General features: G+C 37.2%; 9 protein-coding genes across 9 annotated transcripts; 2 read left to right on the top strand and 7 right to left on the bottom strand. All coding sequences in view use genetic code 12, as the record gives it.

Annotated features, from left to right (window-relative positions):
• Positions 1-2,084: 2,084 nt before the first annotated feature.
• On the bottom strand, positions 2,085-5,877 carry EFT2 (elongation factor 2; the record flags this gene model as incomplete). The annotated part of the gene is made up of 2 exons (XM_007374907.1): positions 2,085-5,492; positions 5,850-5,877. The coding sequence occupies 2 exons, from the start codon at positions 5,851-5,853 to the stop codon at positions 2,968-2,970; spliced, it is 2,529 nt and encodes an 842-aa protein (XP_007374969.1).
• A 721-nt stretch (positions 5,878-6,598) lies between these two features.
• IDH2 (isocitrate dehydrogenase (NAD(+))) lies at positions 6,599-8,731 on the bottom strand (the record flags this gene model as incomplete). Its single annotated transcript, XM_007374905.1, has 1 exon — positions 6,599-8,731. One exon carries the CDS (start codon positions 8,603-8,605, stop codon positions 7,508-7,510), a length of 1,098 nt encoding a protein of 365 aa, XP_007374967.1.
• On the top strand, positions 6,639-7,352 carry ADE8 (phosphoribosylglycinamide formyltransferase; the record flags this gene model as incomplete). Its single annotated transcript, XM_007374906.1, has 1 exon — positions 6,639-7,352. One exon carries the CDS (start codon positions 6,639-6,641, stop codon positions 7,350-7,352), a length of 714 nt encoding a protein of 237 aa, XP_007374968.1.
• A 717-nt stretch (positions 8,732-9,448) lies between the features above and the next one.
• PR26 (proteasome regulatory particle base subunit) lies at positions 9,449-12,278 on the bottom strand (the record flags this gene model as incomplete). The annotated part of the gene is made up of 1 exon (XM_007374903.1): positions 9,449-12,278. One exon carries the CDS (start codon positions 12,234-12,236, stop codon positions 11,010-11,012), a length of 1,227 nt encoding a protein of 408 aa, XP_007374965.1.
• SMP3 (glycosylphosphatidylinositol-alpha 1,2 mannosyltransferase) lies at positions 9,470-10,990 on the top strand (the record flags this gene model as incomplete). Its single annotated transcript, XM_007374904.1, has 1 exon — positions 9,470-10,990. One exon carries the CDS (start codon positions 9,470-9,472, stop codon positions 10,988-10,990), a length of 1,521 nt encoding a protein of 506 aa, XP_007374966.1.
• A 77-nt stretch (positions 12,279-12,355) lies between the features above and the next one.
• Positions 12,356-13,716, bottom strand: SHE9 (She9p; the record flags this gene model as incomplete). The annotated part of the gene is made up of 1 exon (XM_007374902.1): positions 12,356-13,716. One exon carries the CDS (start codon positions 13,701-13,703, stop codon positions 12,405-12,407), a length of 1,299 nt encoding a protein of 432 aa, XP_007374964.1.
• Positions 13,717-13,718: 2 nt separating this feature from the next.
• Positions 13,719-14,778, bottom strand: SPAPADRAFT_60801 (phosphatidylinositol-specific phospholipase C; the record flags this gene model as incomplete). Its single annotated transcript, XM_007374901.1, has 1 exon — positions 13,719-14,778. One exon carries the CDS (start codon positions 14,722-14,724, stop codon positions 13,837-13,839), a length of 888 nt encoding a protein of 295 aa, XP_007374963.1.
• Positions 14,779-14,941: 163 nt separating this feature from the next.
• On the bottom strand, positions 14,942-16,833 carry HGT20 (Hgt20p; the record flags this gene model as incomplete). Its single annotated transcript, XM_007374900.1, has 1 exon — positions 14,942-16,833. One exon carries the CDS (start codon positions 16,778-16,780, stop codon positions 15,230-15,232), a length of 1,551 nt encoding a protein of 516 aa, XP_007374962.1.
• Positions 16,834-16,929: 96 nt separating this feature from the next.
• LIG4 (DNA ligase (ATP)) lies at positions 16,930-20,586 on the bottom strand (the record flags this gene model as incomplete). The annotated part of the gene is made up of 1 exon (XM_007374899.1): positions 16,930-20,586. One exon carries the CDS (start codon positions 20,584-20,586, stop codon positions 17,740-17,742), a length of 2,847 nt encoding a protein of 948 aa, XP_007374961.1.
• Positions 20,587-21,142: the final 556 nt, after the last annotated feature.

Raw genomic sequence — 21,142 nt, 5'->3', positions numbered from 1 at the left:
TCGCACAGGATTTATCAGGAGAAAGATTCACGCCTAGGTGATCCAATAAATACACCCTACCACTGCCTGGGATAGTACATATCATATGCTTGGACTTACGTGAAAAATGGCCACGTTTTAACAAACTGGAGAGAAATAATATATAAGAGTATTGTACTTAGTAATACTGCAAAATTTGATAGTTGTGAAATTTAATTTTTTCTGTACAAACTCTTTTTTGCAACTCCATCTACATTTGCTGGACTATAGTTTTAAACTACAATTTGAACACAAATATAATTATATATAAGTAAAATAAATAATCTACATCGTAAATATATATATATATATATATATATATGATACCATTCAACGTCTAAACAGATATAGTCTCTCGTTTTCTTTCCATCCTCAGTAATATAATTAACAAACTAGGAACAACAACAAAACAAAACAAGTTAAAGACACTGAAACAATTCAAGAAAGCATAGTACAATGAATCTAATGCTTCCACTAAATTAGTTAATTCCTTTTGCTGTAAACATTTCTCAAGGTTTACTCCTTCAAGTTTGCAGTCTTGCCAATCCTTTTTAGTTACACTCTGGAAAAAGTAACTAATGAACACAGACGTTATTATAGAATATTGTTCAAGAGTGTTGCTAGGTGATGAATTACTCTGGTTTAACAAGTTGATTAGAATATCGCGACTTATTATCAAAACCAGAAACGATATCACCAATGCCATGCAATCATAGCACCAAAAGAATTGGGCCAATAGTTGTCGGAATGGCTTCATTGACATGCCATGAAGGAATTTGATAAGTGCTTCAAGTACAAACGATAAGGTCAATGCAAAATAAACATTATCAAAAGTAACTTTTCCTCGAATAGTTTCAAAAATAACTGCAGAAGTATTTGTAATGAGACTTTCAGGGATAGCCATTAACGACAATATAAACAATAGCACAAATGATAATATGAATCCGGGAACGCTAAACTTATGTAGTTGTATTGAATTAGTAGTTTTATTTGTGGGTTTGTCAGGTGCTTGACTTTTTTGAGGACTTGCTAATCTCGAGAACAAGTATATTATAGCCATGGACATCATCATTAGTAACACGATCAAAATGCCAGTATGAACGTATTGAGAGTTCAAGGAAGTACCTTTAATGGGATTGATAAGTATATCCTTCGTTGCTAATGACTTCATTAACACGTCTTTCCGCACTACCACAAAGTATGCTGAAGTAAGTATGACATTCCATATTAACAGTGACACTATTAGATAATAGCACTTGCACTTCAGTCTCAAATGCTTGATTGTGAAGACGGCTAAGCACAGAAGCGATATAACTATATTGACATAGTAGTATATGTACCGTGAATTATTGACCAGCATTATTGACGCCATGTAGTTATGCACAAACTGTGATTTTTGCTGACACATATTTCGGGCCCGAGTCAGGATTATGGTATGAAGAAGGTATTTGCAGTAATAAGAAACAACTTTTTCTTCTGTAGGAGATATGAGCTGGTGTATTAAACGTGAATGATTCTAGATGAGTGCCAATCCGTTGATAAAATATAGGTTTGGAAAAGTTCTTGATTCCTTAAGTTGTCATGTAAAAGTGATGATGTTCCTGAATGATTTGTAAGAGGCAAAAATATTTTTTGGAGAATTTATTTCCGATCCTTTGTTTCAGTTTCTGGGGCTACTAATTTCAATCCGTACGAAACGAAACAAAGTTAATTAATAAAACCAAGAAAATTCAATAAAGCAAACAAGGGATACGTCGGATGGGATTTTTCCTTGTATGGTTATGTAGACATGCACTTAGAAATCGAGGGGGGTTGCTCTTGGGTTTAAGTTGTTACAGAGACCGAAAAAGAAATACCCTAAACCGCGCATTTTGAAGCAAATTATTACATTCAAGTTGCAGGAACATCAGCCGTTGTGACCGATTTTATTTTTTTTTTTTACATTACCATTGTAATTACTAATTTTTTCCTAATTCAAAATTGAGATGATTTTGTAAGGACGGAAACTTCGGGAAAACTACAAAACTCCATTTAAGAGCCATTTTCTCCATATTTCAGAGAGCCATGTGGCTTTTGGTTAGTAACTTCCTGGTTAGCTCTCTCGTTCCACGGTTATGAACAAAATAGCCGCGTGAAACCAACTAAAAACTACAAACTCATCTAGATTTAGTTCACCCTCAAATTTATCACGGGATTTGAATCAAATCATAGTGGCCGGCACTTAATGAAGCTATTCCAAAAAAAACCACAAAGATTTAAAGTGCAAAGCCAATAAATTACTAAAATTTATCCCTGATCACGGATTTCTGGGCAAGTCATACTTCCTCGTACGACCATTGAAAAAAAAATATATATATATATATATGTCAGCTTATGGCCGAGCACGTACGCCGCATATTTCCCCTTTCGGAACTGTAATGGGCATCGTTCGTTACCAAGTTGGAAAATTCAAAACACTTCATATTCCTCTAGGTGCATTAGGTTGCATTATTGTTGGTTGAGCGCCGTGTAGGTTCACAACTCATAGATATCATAACCTGTCACCTTGAGACAGATCGCAAACATATGATAAATTGTTGGATCATTGGAAAATTAATACATTCTATTTGTAAACCCAGCAAGCTCGTTAACTTCGAAACAGGACTAGTTCACGCAGGACACTAAGTACAATTTGTAACATGTGTACGACGTACGATGGTTCGTCTATACGATAGAAGCTTCGTTGACGACAAACGCTCTTCGCCAGCAACTTAAAAGTTAATTCTAGCCAAGTTTGACCAGGGCTGATTTTCATTCGTTTATTTTGTTTGGACGAGACCTACTTTCCCACCAATGCTACACTACAACATTATTTGATAAGAAGAATTTATATTTAAAGATTAGCTAAACACTAAATAAAAAAATGAAAAAAACAAAACAATTGATAATTATAGAACTTTATCAACCAGCTTATAATTTATCATAGTATTCTTCGTAACCTGGAACTTCTGGTTTCAAACCTTGTCTTTCTCTCTTTTCCTTGACAATGGCACCTGGCTTAGTGCTTGGGTCCTTAACGTCACCACTCAAGACACCCCAGTGATCAAAGATCATTTGTGGGAAAGCTTGACCACCAGTAGCTTGTCTCAATTCACCAGTGAAACCGAAGGATTCATTGACTGGTAAGTAAGCCTTAACAGTGAACAATGGAGTACCTGGTCTTTGTTCTTCAGAGATAACTTGACCTCTCTTCTTGTTCAAGACAGAGTAAATACCACCAATAGCGTTTTCTGGACATTGGATTTCAACCAAGAAGATTGGTTCTTGGATAGCTGGTTCAGCCAACAACATAGCAGCGTAGGTAACTCTTCTCATGGTTGGGATGATTTGACCACCACCTCTGTGGATAGCATCAGCATGCAAGGTAACATCCAAAATGTTAACTCTAACAGATCTAACATTTTCACCGAAAACTGGACCTTCCTTGGTAGCCCATTGGAAAGCAGCAACAACGGAATCCTTGATTTCGTTCAAGTATTGGACAGCCTTAGTTTGGTCAACAACCAAGTTAGGACCGTTACCATCTGGACCGAAACACCAGATCTTTCTAGCATCTCCGACATCCCATCCGTGCTTGTCAGCAAGGATTCTAGCTCTAACCTTGAAATCATCTCTTGGGTTAATAACACCAGCTTCAATGTCAAGGGAAACTTCTTCGTCAATTGGTTGAGCCTTAACGTAGATTCTGTTATGCTTGTTTGGAGACTTGGATAAAGCAATCATGGAAGATTCAGCTTCAACAGTTTCTCTGTAAGAGACAACTGGTGGGGAGATTCTCAATGGAACACCAGCGTGGTCGTTTTCCAAATCTTGTAAACAAATTTCCAAGTGCAATTCACCGGTACCGGCAACAATATGTTCACCAGATTCGTTCATGTAAGTCAAGACACATGGATCAGACTTGGACAATCTCTTTAAACCTTCAACCAACTTTGGTAAATCGTTAGCATTCTTAACTTCAACAGCAACTTCAACAACTGGAGAGACAGAGAACTTCATAACCTTCATGTTGTGAGCGGCTTCGTTGGTGGTAATGGTACCAGACTTCAACAAGAATTGATCAATACCAACTAAACCAACAATGTTACCAGCTGGACAGTCGTCAATTTGTTCAACGAATCTTCCCATCATTAAAACGGTTCTTTGAATAGACTTCAAGAATAAATCTTCCTTCTTACCAACTTGGTAGTTTGGACCTTGAATTCTAACCTTTTGACCAGATCTAACGGTACCAGCGAAAACTCTACCGAAAGCGTAGAATCTACCCTTATCAGAGGTTGGGACCATCTTGGAGACGTACAACATCAAGTCAGCCTTAGGGTCACAGTTTCTGATAGCAGCACAGAATTCATCATCAGATGGACCTTCGTACAAGGTTTCAGCTCTGTAAGCTTGAGCAGTAACTGGAGATGGCAAGTGCAAAACAATCATTTCCAATAAAGCATCGGCAGCTGGCAAGAACTTTCTCATAACAACCTTTAATAAGGCCTTACCTTCCAAGTCCTTTTCTTCACCCTTAAGGACAATTTCCAACTTTTCTAATAAAGCTGGAATTTCATCCTTCTTGAAGTTCATGATGGCAGCGAATAATCTGAAGATTGGGTCCAAAACGAACATGTTGAAGGCTCTTTCTAATGGCTTACCATCAGCATCCTTGTCCTTGTTAGACCACTTTCTGGTCTTTGGGTTGAAGTAAGAGTCACCCCATAATCTTTCCATCATCTTTTGTCTGTCGACACCGAACTTCTTGGAGTATCTGGTGGCGAATTGTCTAACAGTGAAAGCCCAACCGTGTAAACCAGAACCGAAAGCAACGGTACCTCTTTCTGGGTAAACTTGGACATCACCTAAGTTTTCATCGTTATAGGTAGAGATGATAACGTTAACGGATTCAACAGTTCTAGCGAAAGATTGATATAAATCTTCCTTGGTAACTTGCAATTCCAATAAAGCTCTGTCAACCTTGTTAATGATAACAACAGGCTTGATTCTTTCACCCAAAGCTTGTCTTAAGACGGTTTCAGTTTGGACACAGACACCTTCAACGGTATCAACGACAACTAAAGCACCATCGGTAACACGCAAAGCAGCAGTGACTTCAGAAGAGAAATCAACGTGACCTGGGGAATCAATCAAGTTAATCAAGAAAGAGTTACCTTCAGTCTTTTGCTTGATTTCCTTGACATCATCGTCAGTCATGGAAGCATATAAAGAAATAGCGGTAGACTTGATAGTAATACCTCTTTCTTGTTCATCCTTTCTGGTATCAGTGAATCTAGCTTCACCAGCCTTGGCAGCAGAAATAATACCAGCTCTTTGGACCAAGGAATCGGTTAAAGTGGATTTACCGTGATCGACGTGAGCAATGACGGACATGTTACGAACATTGGTAACCTTGTCCATCAATTCACGGATTTGTTCAATAGTGAAAGCAACTAAAGCAATGTTAGTAATGAGAACATAGCTAATTGTAGAAACTTCTCGTCAATTGGTAAAAAAAAATCAAAAAATCAAGAGTAAGCCAAGTGGCCATATAGCCAGTAAAATTGATTGATCAATCGTAAAGTCTGACCCCTAGATCAGTGGGTGAATTTGCATGATATATTTGGGAGGGTGGGTGGTCATGGAAAAAAAATTTTCATGAAATTGACAAATTGGCCAAAAAAAAAACTTGCCTTCCCATAGATTTCCTCATAGATGAACTGCAGTTTTTAAAGTAATTGAATGAATTGGTAACGATCAATGAAATCCATCCATTGACAAGAGTTATAATTGAACCGCATAAAACATACCCATCTTGAATTGTTAGTTTATTGGTTTGAGACCAAAAAAAGGAAGAAGAGAAGAAAAGGGAAGAAGAAAATTTTTTTCTTTGTAATAGAAATGGGTTTGGTGGGTTTCACCCTTTTGGTTTTGTATCATCATGGGCAAAATGTATGATGGTAAAAATGAAAAATTTTCGCAGGTTAGCTGGCACGAGGGGAGACAATACGTTGATGTTTGGATGTAGAGTGGGATTGTGCGGCACCAACCTGTAAATTAATCACACGGATCATCGCATGGCTTAACCAGATTTACAGGTTGGGTGCGGTAAAAATGAGTATGGTACGAGATTTACTCAGAGCTTGTAATTACCCGGATTATTGCACAAGTGAAAGAATAAACCATATTTGCAACAACCAGTACGTCAATTGGTTAGTATGATGGAAAATAAGAGCAATTGAGTGGTATATGATCGAAGGCTAAGTTGGAAAGCAGTTTTATTGATTTTAACTGGTGTTCAACCTCCAAAGTGTTACTTTTCCCCTCATAACTTCGTCTGGAATGTTGTGAATTATTTTCAAGTAGCGCCCCCCCTCCTCCCCCAAGGGGGTATTGCTCGCACTAACTAAAAAAAGTCACTCCATTAAAATTGTTAGTGTTGCTGGAGATGAAATTTGTATCACATGACCGCGTACCACGTGATGTATTTCCGGAGTCAATATGGAGAAAATTAAAGGAAAATTTTATATGGATGAGTCTAGGGAAAAGTCATTTGCAACAGTGATACATCCAATTGATTCTAGAACTAGTACAAAACAATGACATTGAATATAACGGTTTTGATATCCGGGTCAGGTACCAATTTGCAAGCACTCATCGATGCTGAAAAGAATGGCAAGTTGAAAGGTAAGATAACACAAGTTATATCATCTAGTGATACTGCGTTTGGTTTAACTCGGGCTGAAAGGGCATCAATTCCTACCAAGACTCATATTTTGAAAGAATATTACAAGGGAACTACTAAAGAACAAAAAGACGAACGTAAAGCCAAAAGAGAACTTTTCAATTCTGATTTGGCCAACTTGTTAATCTATGGTAATATTAAAGGTGAAAAGGAAGATGACTATATAAAACCAAATCTTATCGTATGTGCTGGATGGATGTTAATTTTATCTCCTATTGTTTTGGAACCTTTGGCCAAAGCAGGTATAACTATTATCAACTTACATCCAGCATTACCTGGTGCATTTGAAGGTACTCATGCCATTGATAGATGTTGGAAAGCTGGTCAAGATGGCGAAATTACTAAAGGTGGAGTTATGATTCATAGAGTTATTGCTGAAGTTGATAGAGGTGAACCTATTTTGGTCAAGGAAATTGACTTGAAGAAGGAAGAAACTTTGGAAGAGTATGAAGACAGAGTCCACAAGGTTGAACATGTTGCAATCGTAGAAGGAACAAATATTATCTTGGATGAGTTGAGTGTTGATGAAGCTAGTGAAGCTTTGGATAAGTTGAAAGTTAAGAATTAGATATGGCCGGAATTTCAGATCAAGCATTTTACTGTAAATTCGTAGAGACGTTGCACATTGCTTGGCAAGTACGTTTTCAATATACATATCAGGTTAAATCTCAAGTGTATTTATTGACATCATCAAAATTATATATGTATATAAAATTCTTCTACTTACAAGTTGTTAATAACTTGTTCAGTAAAGTGAGAGGTGGAAGCAGTACCCTTCAAGTCACCAGTTCTGTTTTCTGGACCAGAAGCAATGGTCTTTAAGACAGCGTTTTCAATCTTGTCGGCATCAGCGTTCAAAGACATGTGTCTCAACATCATACAAGAAGATAACAATAAAGCGGTTGGGTTAGCTAAACCTTTACCGGCGATATCTGGGGCAGAACCATGGACGGCTTCGAAAATAGAAACCTTGTTACCCATGTTACCGGATGGGGTTAAACCTAAACCACCGATTAAACCAGAAGATAAATCAGACATGATATCACCGTACAAGTTTGGCATAACCATGACGACGTTCTTATATTCAGATGGGTCAGAGGTTAACTTCAAGGAAGTGTTATCTAACAATTCGAAATCCAAGGTAACATCTGGGTATTCCTTAGCAACTTCCTTGGCGGTGTTGACGAATAAACCATCGGACAACTTCATGATGGAAGCCTTGTGGACAACAAGAACGTGTGGCTTGTTGATAGATTTGGCGTATTCAAAAGCGTATCTGATAACCTTTTCAGAAGCTGGCTTGGTGATCAACTTGATGGATTGGACAACACCTGGAACAATGGTGTGTTCAATACCAGAATATTCACCTTCGGTGTTTTCTCTAATTAAAACGGTATCAACGTTTTCGTATGGAGTGTCGTAACCAACAATAGATTTACATGGACGGACATTGGCGAACAAGTTGAAAGTTCTTCTTAAAGTCAAGTTCATGGAAGTGTGACCCTTACCAACTGGGGTAGCCAATGGACCCTTCAAGGCAACCAAGTTCTTGTTGACGGAGTCAACAGCTGGTTGAGGTAAAGTAGTCTTACCATCAATCAATAATGGAGTGACATCAACTGGTTCCCATTCAATTGGAACATTGGCAGCAGCATAGATGTCTTTGACGGATTGGGAGATTTCTGGACCAATACCATCACCTTCAATTAAAGTAACAGTGTATTTACCGTTTGGACCTTTGGCACCAGTGAATTGACCAGCGATGTAGGTTCTGGCGAATCTTGGAGCAATTGGGACAGACTTGGTGATTTGCTTGAACATTGTGTGGAGGGTATATGTGGGAATGCAGAAAAGGAAAAGGAACCTATGCTGAAGAAATACAGAAAAAGGAGGAGAACGGAAATATCTTTAGAAGAGAAAAAAAATTTCAGGTGGTGGTTGGATCGAAGAGGTGTAATTGGAACGGGAAAACAGATGAGACAAAAAAAATGTTCGCTAGCAAAATGACGTTCCCTCCGTGGGCGTAAAGTTTTGTGTGTGTGTGCATAGCGGGAGAAAAAAAAAAAAAGAAAATAATAAGCTGCGAGATTTTTAACTATGTGAAACTGAAACTCCGACAGCCAATTAAATTTCAGGTAAACTGCGCGGCCGATCACCGTTCGGTTCCGAATTTTTGCAATCAGACACCGGATTAATTTTGAAGTGTCAAACTTCATTGTGCAGTAACATGAATCTCACCAATAAGTTCTTTGTTTGATTTTGTGTTTTCCGAACTGGTCTCCTGGGTTCACGCAGTGATCTGATTAGACCGACAACACTCAGTTCATTGTAAATGTGAGTGTAGATGAGCAGTTACTGGGATATAGCTATTACAAAAGCGACACCGGTGGTATACAATAATTTCACTCGAAAACGAAAAAGTACCTATAGATGCGATGCATAGTAAGGTTATGCAACATCGGTCTCGGTACGTGGATCTTCACTTTGGCTTGTCAAAAAAAAAAAATTATATAGGGCTTCGAAGTACGTCTCTTTTTTTTAGGCTTAAATTTCTGAGCCGCAGCAAAACTGCTCCCTACCACGCGTTACAGATCAATGTCGGTATTAAAAATTTTATATGTAGTAAGTTTAACATACTCCGATTAGCTACGCCATTTACGTCAAAAATTTTTGAATGTCGTAAATATGATCAAGGCAAATATCAATTGGAGAACATTTTACTTATGTACAATAATATTTCGATTTGTGTTAGCATTATCTGATTCATATATCCATCCTGATGAACATTTCCAAAGTTTTGAAGTGTTAACTAGTAGGATATTGGGGTATGCCACTAATATACCCTGGGAATTCCAACTGAGCTCCCCAGCAAGAAGCTTTGGTCCTTTATACTTGATATATGGTCCTTTATTATATATCATCAAGCTCTTGAACCTTCAATTGACACCAATTCAAATTTGGTATTTGGCTAGACTCCAAATTACCGTGTTAAGTTGGGTAATCACTGATTCATGTTTGTATTGGATGTTGCCTACAAAACCAGAAAGAATAAAGGCGATATTTTTTACTCTGACTTCATACATTACCTTAGTCTATCAATCCCACTTATTTTCAAACAGTATCGAAACTGTGCTTGTTATATTGGCTATTTTAATCATTGATGATTTAAGATATGTACACGAGTCTAAAGAACGGGAAATTCAACAGTTGAACAAGTCAAGCAGTTTGTTTTGGTTTGGAGTGATTGTTTCTATTGGAATATTCAATAGAATTACATTCCCGGCATTTTTGATATTGCCAAGTTGGTTCCTTTTAAACTATTTACTAGCTCATCCTGCAAGGATGGTATTTCCAGTTATTGGATTTGCTATTCCTACCATCTTGTTCATTGCAATTGACTCAATATGTTTTGGAAAAGCAACCGTTGCCCAAATATTAGACTCTCCTTTGGAATGGTCCCACTACCTGATTACCCCACTTAACAATTTGCTTTACAACAGCAAATATGAAAACTTGGTCCAACATGGAATCCATCCTTATTATACACACATATTAGTCAATCTCCCCCAGATACTCGGTCCAGGATTAATATACTTATTTTCAAAAACATATATAAGAACCATCCCATTCTTAAGTCTACTCAGTGCAGTTGTCTTCTTATCATTTGTTCCTCATCAAGAATTACGATTCTTAGTACCTATGGTTCCCTTAGCATGTTGTTGCTTTGATTTGACTTCAAAGATAGTGAGACCATGGATGATGAAAGTATGGTATTTGTTTAATATAGCAATGGCAATACTCATGGGAGTATTGCACCAAGGAGGAGTTGTACCTGCATTGACGTATTTCCAACAACATCAACAAAGTTCTGTTCAGATATGGTGGAGAACTTATTCACCTCCTTCTTGGTTGTTAGCAAGCAATTCTACTGAGACTATTTCACTTACAGATCAAGCTGACTTTCTGAAGACAATCAATATTATTGATGCTATGGGAGACGATATCGAGAAAGTGAACGACAAATTTATTTCCCTTCCTCGAGACAAACCAATATACCTTATTACTCCAATTGCTTCATTCAGACATTTCAACTCATCACAATTCCAGCCTATTTGGAATCACACATTACATTTAGACATGGATCATTTAGACTTTACAAATTGGGAGTCATTACAACCGGGATTGGGAATTTATCAATTACTTTAAATAATATATTAATATACAATTACTTATAGAAGTCAAATTTGTCATGTTCTGTACCAGTTTTAACTTGAGAAGTATAAGCTTCTTCCAAATCACTTTGTAAAATCATATATCTATTCTTTCTCACGGCTCTTAACCCGGCTTCTTGCATGATAGCAGCAATAACTGCACCTGACAATGGATCATTTCTGATAATCAAAGAGTCCAAATCAACTTCAGGAGCCAAGGACATCTTGGAAGCAATGGTAGAAAAGATCAATCTTCTTTCTCTTCTGTCTTTCAATGAAGGGAATTCAATCTTTCTATCCAATCTACCTGGTCTCAACAATGCTGGATCTAAAGTATCATGTCTATTAGTAGCCATTATAACCTTGACAGTAGATGTTTGGTCGAACCCATCCATTTGGTTCAATAATTCCAACAAGATTCTTTGAACTTCTCTATCGGCACCAGTTTGAGCATCAAAACGCTTGGTGGCAATGGCATCAATTTCATCAATGAAAATAATGGCGGGGGAGTTCTCACGAGCTAACCTGAAAACATCTCGAACCATTCTAGGACCTTCACCAAGATACTTTTGCACAAACTCAGACCCATTTATTCTAATGAAGGATGCTGTTGTCGAATTGGCCACGGCTTTAACCAACATTGTTTTACCGGTACCTGGGGGGCCATACAACAAGACCCCTCTTGGAGGATCAATACCAATTTGTGCATATAAATCTCCTTGAGTCAATGGTAATTCTACTGCTTCTCTAATTTCTTGTTTTTGCATGTCTAACCCACCAACATCAGCATAAGTGACGTCGGGCTTCTGATCTTCACCGACAATGGAGATGGAAGAATCGGCTTCTGGAGGTAAGATATCAACCAATGCGTTGGAATGACGATGTAATGCCACTGATGAAGAAGGTTTCAACAATTCACGATCTAAAGTAGACAAGATTCTCACAACATAGTTGGATCCGGTAGTGGAGGAAACAATCCCGGTGTTTTCGTCGATTGGTTCCAAGAACTGTCCTATGACTAATGGGACAGACTTGATACGCTTGACTTCTTCTTGTGCTCTTACCAATTCTCGTTTCAAATGACGTTGTTCATCCTTGATGTATTCTTCTTGCAATAATAACAATTCAAGTTCCTTTTCCAATTTCTTCAACTTGAGGTAAACATCAGCTTCTTCTTGTTTGTGGTTTATTTTGTTCAACGCATTGTTTATCGAAGAGTCTAAAACAATAGGGTCTTCCATGGTGTATGATTTGTGATGATGGTTGTTGGTTGTTGGGTTGATGATTCAGTGGCAATTTGGTGTTCTCATAGTTCACCAATTTTTCCACCGCAAAAATGCAAATAAGAAAAGTAGTGCACCTACCAATAAATATTGTCTATTATATCTAAGACTATATACAGAGAACTACTACCTTAACCATAAAGTTAATAAGCTTCCTAAAGAACATGCTAGGAGTGTCAATCCCAAGGTAAACATCTCAAATTCAAACTTGTTAAACTGTAGTTTTGTAATGTCTGCGTTTGTTAATGCATAATAGTTGGAAAGTACCAATTGTTTGAAACTATTCCAACTGTATTCAATGAATGAGAAAGTATATATCTTTTCTGTAACTTTGGCAACGTTCTCTTGCTCTAGCTTTGGCTTTTCAACTGTAGTTACCACTTCATTAGTTGCTTCTGGAACTACCAATTTGGTTGAATCTGGCGAATGTTCAGAGTGACCATTGGTAAGCAACTCTTTAACCTTCTCTTCAAACGCACGAACCAACTTCCTTCTTTTCCAAGGCTCGACAAAGAACGTGGCCACCATAAAAAGCATAACGTTAATCCCCATCAAAATCCACGTACCCCAAGTACTCGACCTTCTAATCTTATCCGACCAAATTTGTTCTTCGTGATACCTAGTCAATATCAGTTGCGTTAACTTCAATTGAATAGCGTCCACTTTCAGTTCCGCTTCTTCTAACTTCGCTTCGGATTCACTTTCTAAATGCTCATTGGCATGGTCGTTTCTGTAAAGTTCAGTAAACCTTTCTAAATCATCAGGAGTCCAATTATGTTTTCTTGTAAGTAATTCATTGATTTCTCGTTGTGAAGTAGCACGCTGTTGAATGGCTTCACTATATGCTGTCTTTCGTGTCTTAACGTGCTCTTTAGACTCTCTCAATTCTTGCTCTAAAACTTCTATAGATTTTTTCAACTTTTCAATGGCCGAATACCCGGTAACGTCATTCAAGGTCCTTGTTGCTGTCAAGATTGTATCCTGGGCTGAATCAAGAAACATTTCGAGTCGTTCAGCCATTTTACTCCGAGATTTCTCCATTTGGGAAGGCAAATTTCCAATCTCTTTTTGAATAGTGTCGTTGATTTCTTGAAGTAGCGACGAGTCTTGAGCATTCTCTGTTGGCTTTACAGATGACTGTATACTATCAGCATCTGACCTATCGTGTTCTTTACGTACTCTCACCTCCTCGTCTATCTTCTTTTGTAGCTCAATTTGATCTTGTTTCTTTCGTATTTCATCCTGTTGTTGCTTCTTCAAAGCTTCAGTACCGAAATTTGTACTCTCAATTATCTCCCGTAACTTCGATTCTTGATTGGTCAGATCGGGAAGTTTTGAAATGAATCTAACAAATTGGCATGCTGGTCTCGCTATAAGTCTCGATCGAGCGATATATCTCGCTATTGGTACGGTTCTACTGATCATATACTGAACATATGGAGGGGAGGGAGTTGTTGTGTTGAAAAATCCGGATTTCGGACAGTGCGAAGTTTTAATAGTAGCAAAACATAATTACATACAGCTAACAATAGAAATATACAAAAACATAATACAAAGCCTAAAAGTTGGAGTCAACTAATTGCTTTGGTAACTTCCAATTATCAGTTTCAGCATAATCCAAAACAATAATACCAACACCTTTTTTAAAAGTATCTTGGATATCCCCCTTAACCATAGCTAAAGCAACAGGTTCAGGCCAACAATCTTTGTCAAAAAAGTTAGAAGCAGAAGTGAAGTTAACAAATAACTTGTCATCATTACTGTTGATGTAATCTTGGGCACGCTTAGCAAATTCCTTGACATAATCGACCTTCTTTGGTAAATCTTGACCAGTCTTGACTTCACAGAAATCTTGAACTGCAAAAGAGCCACGGTCTTCATCAGTGGTGTTGTAACTCCAGTAAGAAGCTTCGAATCCAAATTGTTGTTCTCTTTCTTGATTCTTGACACCAAATCTTCTAAACAAAAGGGCCTTACCTCTGGCATCGCCAAGTCTTGGGATATCAGTGTTCAAGTACCACTTATCCTTGTTTGGCTGGATATAGTTGTCCCAAATCAAGTTACCAAATTCATCATTATCGTTATCCCAATCGTCACTACCTTCTTGTTTGATACTGACAATAACAACTTCAGATTTGTTGTCGTTCAAAAAGTCATAAACTTCCTTCAAGGCGTCAGTCAATTTCAATGGAAATGGGATCTTGACTGGGAACTTACCGTGAATGACTTGTAAATCCTTGACATCCTTTCCAACAAACAATTTCCCAACTCTAATATCCAAGAATCTTACACCGTGTTTCAATTGTTCAGTAATTGACTCTCCTTGACATTGCACGGAAGGTAATGCCGTATGGCAGGCTGCGGAATTGTGAGTTCCTGGAATGGATAATTTGGAAAGTTTGGTGTTGTCGTCGATTTCACTTAACCAAGATTGATAATTGACCATATTAGATAATAATCAGTAAAGCTGTGTTGTACGATGGAAGAAAAGAGGGATTACGTGTTTTTACTAGAGCTGGAAATTCAAATTGACGTGAATTTCACCAGTTTCTCCCCCCCCCCCCCCCGCCAAAATATTGACGAGATGGGTCAGGGCCATTATGCAGGAACATCTTTGTTAAGGGAGAAAAGCCACTTCCAGCGCCTTAGCCCCCTGGATCAACAAGTTTCATTGGTTAGGGGAGGGTGGTGAAACAGTTAAATTTCATGGCTTATGTTTTTGTGATATCTGGTGATGTGGGTCGCATGAGTTAAAAATGCATGTTTGAAACATTACCCGGGCATATTAATAAAATCTGACTAAAAAAGATGTTTGACGTTTTGGGACAATTGTTTATGCCCCACTGTTTAGTTTACCTGACAACGCTCTCTTGCAGCTTCCTTGAATTGGTTCGCCTATAGTTTTACATTGCATATACTGATCAAACATTTATATAAAAATCTAACCATATTTAATCATAATCTCTCCACACTTCAACAACATGATGGATTCCCTTAGTTTCAGGAATCTTGAACCAGAAAGCCACGAAATAAACCAAACAAATGACAGAAAATATATAGAAAACCACCCCGCCAATCAAATTCTGTAATAACGGGAACATGAACGCAATAATCATATTTGAAGTCCAATTTGTAACCGTACCGAATGATTGCGCTAATGATACAACTTCATGCCCGGTCAATTCGGAAATCATCAAGAATGGAATTGGTCCTAATCCAATTGCAAATCCAATTATAAACCCGTAACATGCTGTTATCACAGCAATGTCATACTTATTAGGAATTCCAATGGCCAACACTAATGAGCATATACCACATGTAGCTACTGAGGCTAAAAGCAATGGCTTTCTTCCTATTCTATCAATTAATGGTGCAACAACCGTAGAACTAATCATATTCACTACTGAGAATGCACATGTTAACACGAGAACTCGATTACCACCTCCAGAACCATGATGATTAAACACTGTATTCAATATCTTAACTCCGTAGTATGTAATTGCATTCATTCCCAGTAATTGTTGACCAGTCATGATCAAAACAACGGCAATAAACTGATGTCTATACTTTCTTGTAAATATAAAATCGTAAATCGTAACTGCGGGTGGTTCCAATGATTGTCTGGAAGACACTGATGAACATACAGACACAGTGCTATTATGACGTTGTAACAAGGGACTGACTTCACTAGTCTCCTTGATAGGACCAAAAGTCAAATGTTTCCAATGTTCAATTTCATGCTCAATGGTGGAATGATCCGTACGCAACTCTGTCAAAATTTCTGTCGCAGTAACAACATCAGCATTATTAAGAATTAACCACTTTGGTGATTCTGGAATAGTAAACAATCCCACTAATTGAACCAAGGCGATCCCGAATGCAAATACAAACACAATTCTCCATTGTTGATCATTGGAGAAGAAGTACGACACTAATTGTGCCAAGAAAATTCCCACAGACACAGCAATTTGCATAATTGCACCCATCAATCCTCGATGGTTTATTGGGGTCAATTCATTAATTAATATTGGCGATATAGTCAAGGCACTTCCACAACCAATCCCATTGAACAATCTCCCTAAATTCATGATCCAGATATTATTAGCTAATATCATCAACAATGAACCAAGGACAAAGAACAGAGATGACCCAAGCAACAAAGGTTTCCTGCCATAATCCATTGATATCGAAGTTGATCCTAATAAGACAGACACAAGTAATCCACCTACCGTAAACAGAGTAGTGATGTAAGCAACACCTTGCTCTGACATTGGAATGCATTGGTTACGTCCAAACTGATACCATATAGTGTCATTGTAACTATCTGCCGGTCCTGGTTTATGAAAATGGCAAGATAATACGTCTCCTGGTGCGTTCAACTCTGCCAAATGATATCCAAATTGTAAGGCACAAAGACATATTATAAATGTCGACCATGCGAGTTTGAACGTTATCAGATGACGCTTCTCTATAAAATTATGTATAGTGGTAGGGGGATGCATGGTTGGATAACGATAAGAGATAATACTACAAGAGATCAATCCACCTCCCCATCCCGAGAAAGAAAGAAGTTGTGAAAAAATTTTTTGTGTGGATCATGAAATTATTTATACACTGGAATTTTGTCGCATCTGTTATCTTTTCTTTTTCTGGGGTGGGAGTTTCTTTTGATAAGGTCTAGACTGAACAACATATAAACTAGTTAAAGCAATTAAATCCAACACCAGCTATGGTTCTCCTCTGTAATATTTGTACCTTGGAGTAGAAATCTTATGTATTATCAGAAAACTTTGCATACAATACTTTTATCTTATAGCTCAACCTACATCAGAATAGGGGGGAGGGGATATAAATTGGAGCTTTTATTGTAGACATTGCTTAGCAACATATATTAAACTTGCTAATTCAACAGATTTTAACAATTGTCAAGTCTGAAATATTTTCACCTTGGAAGAATAATCCTATAAGTATGCCTGCTTTACATATAGTATTATTCTTCCATAGATCAACCTCTTCAGAATTGGATGATTGTTTTTGTCAATTCCTGAATATATGTCGTTGCTTGATTTAAATTATGGTAGTAATTCTCGCCAGTTATGGTCTTTGAAATACCTTATTAAACCATTGGTAGTTGAATTAATTAAGTAAAAGAAGTGTTTCATTTTTTTGAATTCATTCAGGGGAATTTTTGACACATTTATAGTTTTCATTTGACAGGGTATCCTTTGCATCCCGTGCGGGTTAAGTGGGGCTGAATTCATGTACCAATATCCTAATTTGTTATTTAACACCGATGTGGTAGTTTTGTTTTCCTTTGCCATTGTCTACATTCCGTTGGGGACTATAACGCCAGAAAATCAATCCATTAGCTATTTACTGAGTTAAAATGAAATTACACATCTAGAAGCTCATTGCATAAATTTCCATAGAGAATCTGATATAAGTTTGGTAGAGTGGAAATTTAATTGATTGCAAAACTTTTCTTCAGAAAAGAAATCTGCTTTTGGTAGTACTTATAATCTTCAGGATCAACAATACAATTCTCTTTTATACACTGATCAATAAACTTTTCAGTTACAATGAATGGGATCCTCGTGAATGACCCTTCATCAAATAGTAAACCTTCACTGATTTTAGAAGAGATTTTATTGACAGCATCCAAAGTCTCTATTCTATTCTTCTCATCGTCATATATTGGCACAACAATATAGGAACAACCGTTGATGTCCTTGGTGATTTCTCCTGTATACCTCATAATTCGCTGCCCCAAGAACTTTGCACTCATGGTATCACCTACAACAAAGAAGTTGGTATCAAGAAACAAGTACAATTTGGGTCTTTGATCTCCCCATTCATGCATGTGTAATTTTCTTGCTCCTCTTAATTCACTGTCACTCAACCTAGGGATAGATAATTCAGTGATCAGATTATATATAATATACGAATCGCCAAATTGATCTACTTTCCCAACGGTATACTTATCCCAGTTAGAAGTACTGAATATAAAGAATGGCTCTAACTGTAGTATAGTTCCCCGATTAATACACTCGAATATCCAATTTGGTTTTATTAAATCGATTCCTCGATTGATAAATGATTCACAAAGTGGAAGCATCTTCTCAGTGATAACGAGCATCCTATCTGCAGTCAACACATCAACTGCATTGATCAAATTACCCCCATACTTCTTAACCAACTTCATCAACTCCTCTCGCGAAGTTCGTTCACCAGTTATAGGATCCAACTTATCACTGACAATCATGAAATTAAACCTAGCAAACAAATTTGATTCTACTCTTTGCTTTTTGATAGTTGATTCGTTAAATAAATCCAAGTTATGCAACTGCTTCCGTTTCAATGCAGCACTTTGAGATTTTAATACATCAGTCAGAAACTTTTCCTTCAACTGGAAGTATTCCTGCATTGAGATACATTCATCTATATTCTTGTCAGTTCTTATTCTTCTACAATACATGTTGTGCAAAGTTGATCCCACCGCGAATGTCTTTTCACTTTGGGCATCAATGGATCTTGCTTTAATTTCCAATACTAGTGAATCTCGAGGATTGATCCACCAAGGTGGTTGTTTGGTTCCAAACTGTATAACCAGTTTAGAAGGTATTTGATCTTTAGTCTTGATCCATTTTCCATGAGTTATACGTTCAATCTTGTCGAATTCTTCATTGGTAAAACCATTGGCACACATGCAGAAACTATAATATGATCCATCAGTTTCATTCCGGAGTCCGGTCATGTATGAATTCTTGACCCCAGGCACTTTGCCAATGACAACAAGATCTAGATTCTCTCCGAATTTCTCTAAATATTCTGGTTTCAATTTTATCCATTTGAGATTACGGTACCCAATATGATACTTCAGCTGTGTATGTTTCAATACCAACCCCTCACTTCTACTGCCGACAATTTCTCGAATTGCTCGTTTTATGTCTTCTATACTGGAACTAATTCTTGAATCGTGGATTTCAAACCGATTAGGAATAGGTCGGATAACCTTATTCAAGATGTTCTTCCTAAAGAACAAGGGATAGTTGGTTAGATTGCGTCCATTCAAGTAAAGTATATCAAACACGAGGAAGTAAGGGTATGAAGATTGTTGTTCATATTGATCAATAATGGTGTACTGTCGCACACTTTCTTGAATAGCCAGAGATTTTAATGTACCAAATGGAAGAATTGCTTTCCTAACATAATCATAAGCCACCATTTCTCCATCTAAAATCACCGAGTCTACATTACCAGGAAATGCTTCAGTTAGATACTTTGTCAATGAACCAAATTCATAGTTTTCTCCATACAAGAATGAATAATCTTTTAATCGACGGGAATAAAATTTGAAATGGGGTCCTTCTTTATGCAATACCATTCTATCGCCATCCATTTTTTCCTCAATGTAAAATTTATCTTTTAGATCTAATTTATCGAATAATGTTTGCATCTGTGGTTCCATATCGGTTATTTTCTGGAAGTCTTTGATTAATTTGGCATATGAACTACTCAACTTTTGCGCCAACTGTGGCTTGAATGGATAGAATGGATGGACAGTTAATAAATTGGGATCTACTCTTGTATTCGGATCAACCAAGTAATTTACTGTTTTTTGCAAATTATTACAAATAGAATATAATCGGCTTGCATCAGGATGCCAGCTATTTAAGAAATAATTTTCAAAAAATCCAAGTATGGTCTTTTTAAGAATAATATGAATCAACCAGCGTAATTCGGGAATGGTCAATGTATCAAATAATGGCTTCAATATCTCAATTTGTTCGGCTGACTTCTTGGCCAAATTTAACGCGTCAAGTTTTGCGTTGATATCGGCAACACTGAATTCATGAGTTTCATTCATGTAATTCCTCCTGTTGGAAATAATTCTTGCCGCTTGCAATGGTAAATCGCGAAGTTTATGTTGGTCAACGGTAAACCTTTTTGTCTTTTGGTATTGTAGCTTCCAATTGTATAACATGCTGTAATCGTCTGAATCCTTAGGAATGCTGTACATTTTAATAATTAATCGCGCTAATACTATATCTTTAATATAGTATAATCTTCCTGCCTTGTCGGGAAATATTAATCTCGCACTGGGGTATATGTCATTCCCAATGTGTAGTTTGAACTGCTGGATGAAAGAGTTAATAATATACGCTTTCTTATCAGATATGTTTTTGAACTCACCAAGTGTTTGTTTGTTTACGGCATCTAGCTTGATAAACAATTCATCATTGAGAAACCGGTATGATGGTTCGAGATTGTTCTTGGGTGTGGGTACATTGTCTAGAAAGAATGGCATATTAGAGCATGTTCGCTTGAATTATATTGTGATATTTTTTCAGGCTGTTTTTCTTCTGTGTTTGTGGGGGATTTTATGGTGCAATTTTCGTCCTGCAAAAAAAAAAATGGACTAAATGTAAACTTGGTTGCAAATTCAACGTAGAAGAACATTCATTTAGTTTAGTAGTTTTTGAATTTATAATGATGTATAATGGCCAGGTTTGAAAAAGAGGCTTAAATAAAACTGAAGTTGATTCTAGTAATATATTGTGCAGATTTCATCAGAAAATTCAATAATATAGCTTAAATCTAGGTTGAATTAGTTACACTATAGTCAAAGCATAGCGCCAATTAACGTTGTGATGGCGTCATCAGAATCTACGTCATAATACACACAACTACGAAATAAGGCAATATATGGCATATTTGATTCTGTCACCATTGGCGGGTGTCAATTTCAACATATCCTTCTCCATAAAAGGCACAGCCTTGCAGGTTAATCTCACAACATGCAAAAACATGCCTCGTTCTTGGCACGATTCTATACGAGGCGATCTCATGGAGTGCGATTGATT

This window comes from Spathaspora passalidarum, assembly GCF_000223485.1.
Source record: "Spathaspora passalidarum NRRL Y-27907 unplaced genomic scaffold SPAPAscaffold_3, whole genome shotgun sequence".
In the NCBI taxonomy this organism is placed as follows: Eukaryota; Fungi; Ascomycota; class Pichiomycetes; order Serinales; family Debaryomycetaceae; genus Spathaspora; species Spathaspora passalidarum.
Note: the sequence above shows the minus strand (reverse complement) of the source record. Positions and strands in the feature narration are given on the sequence as shown.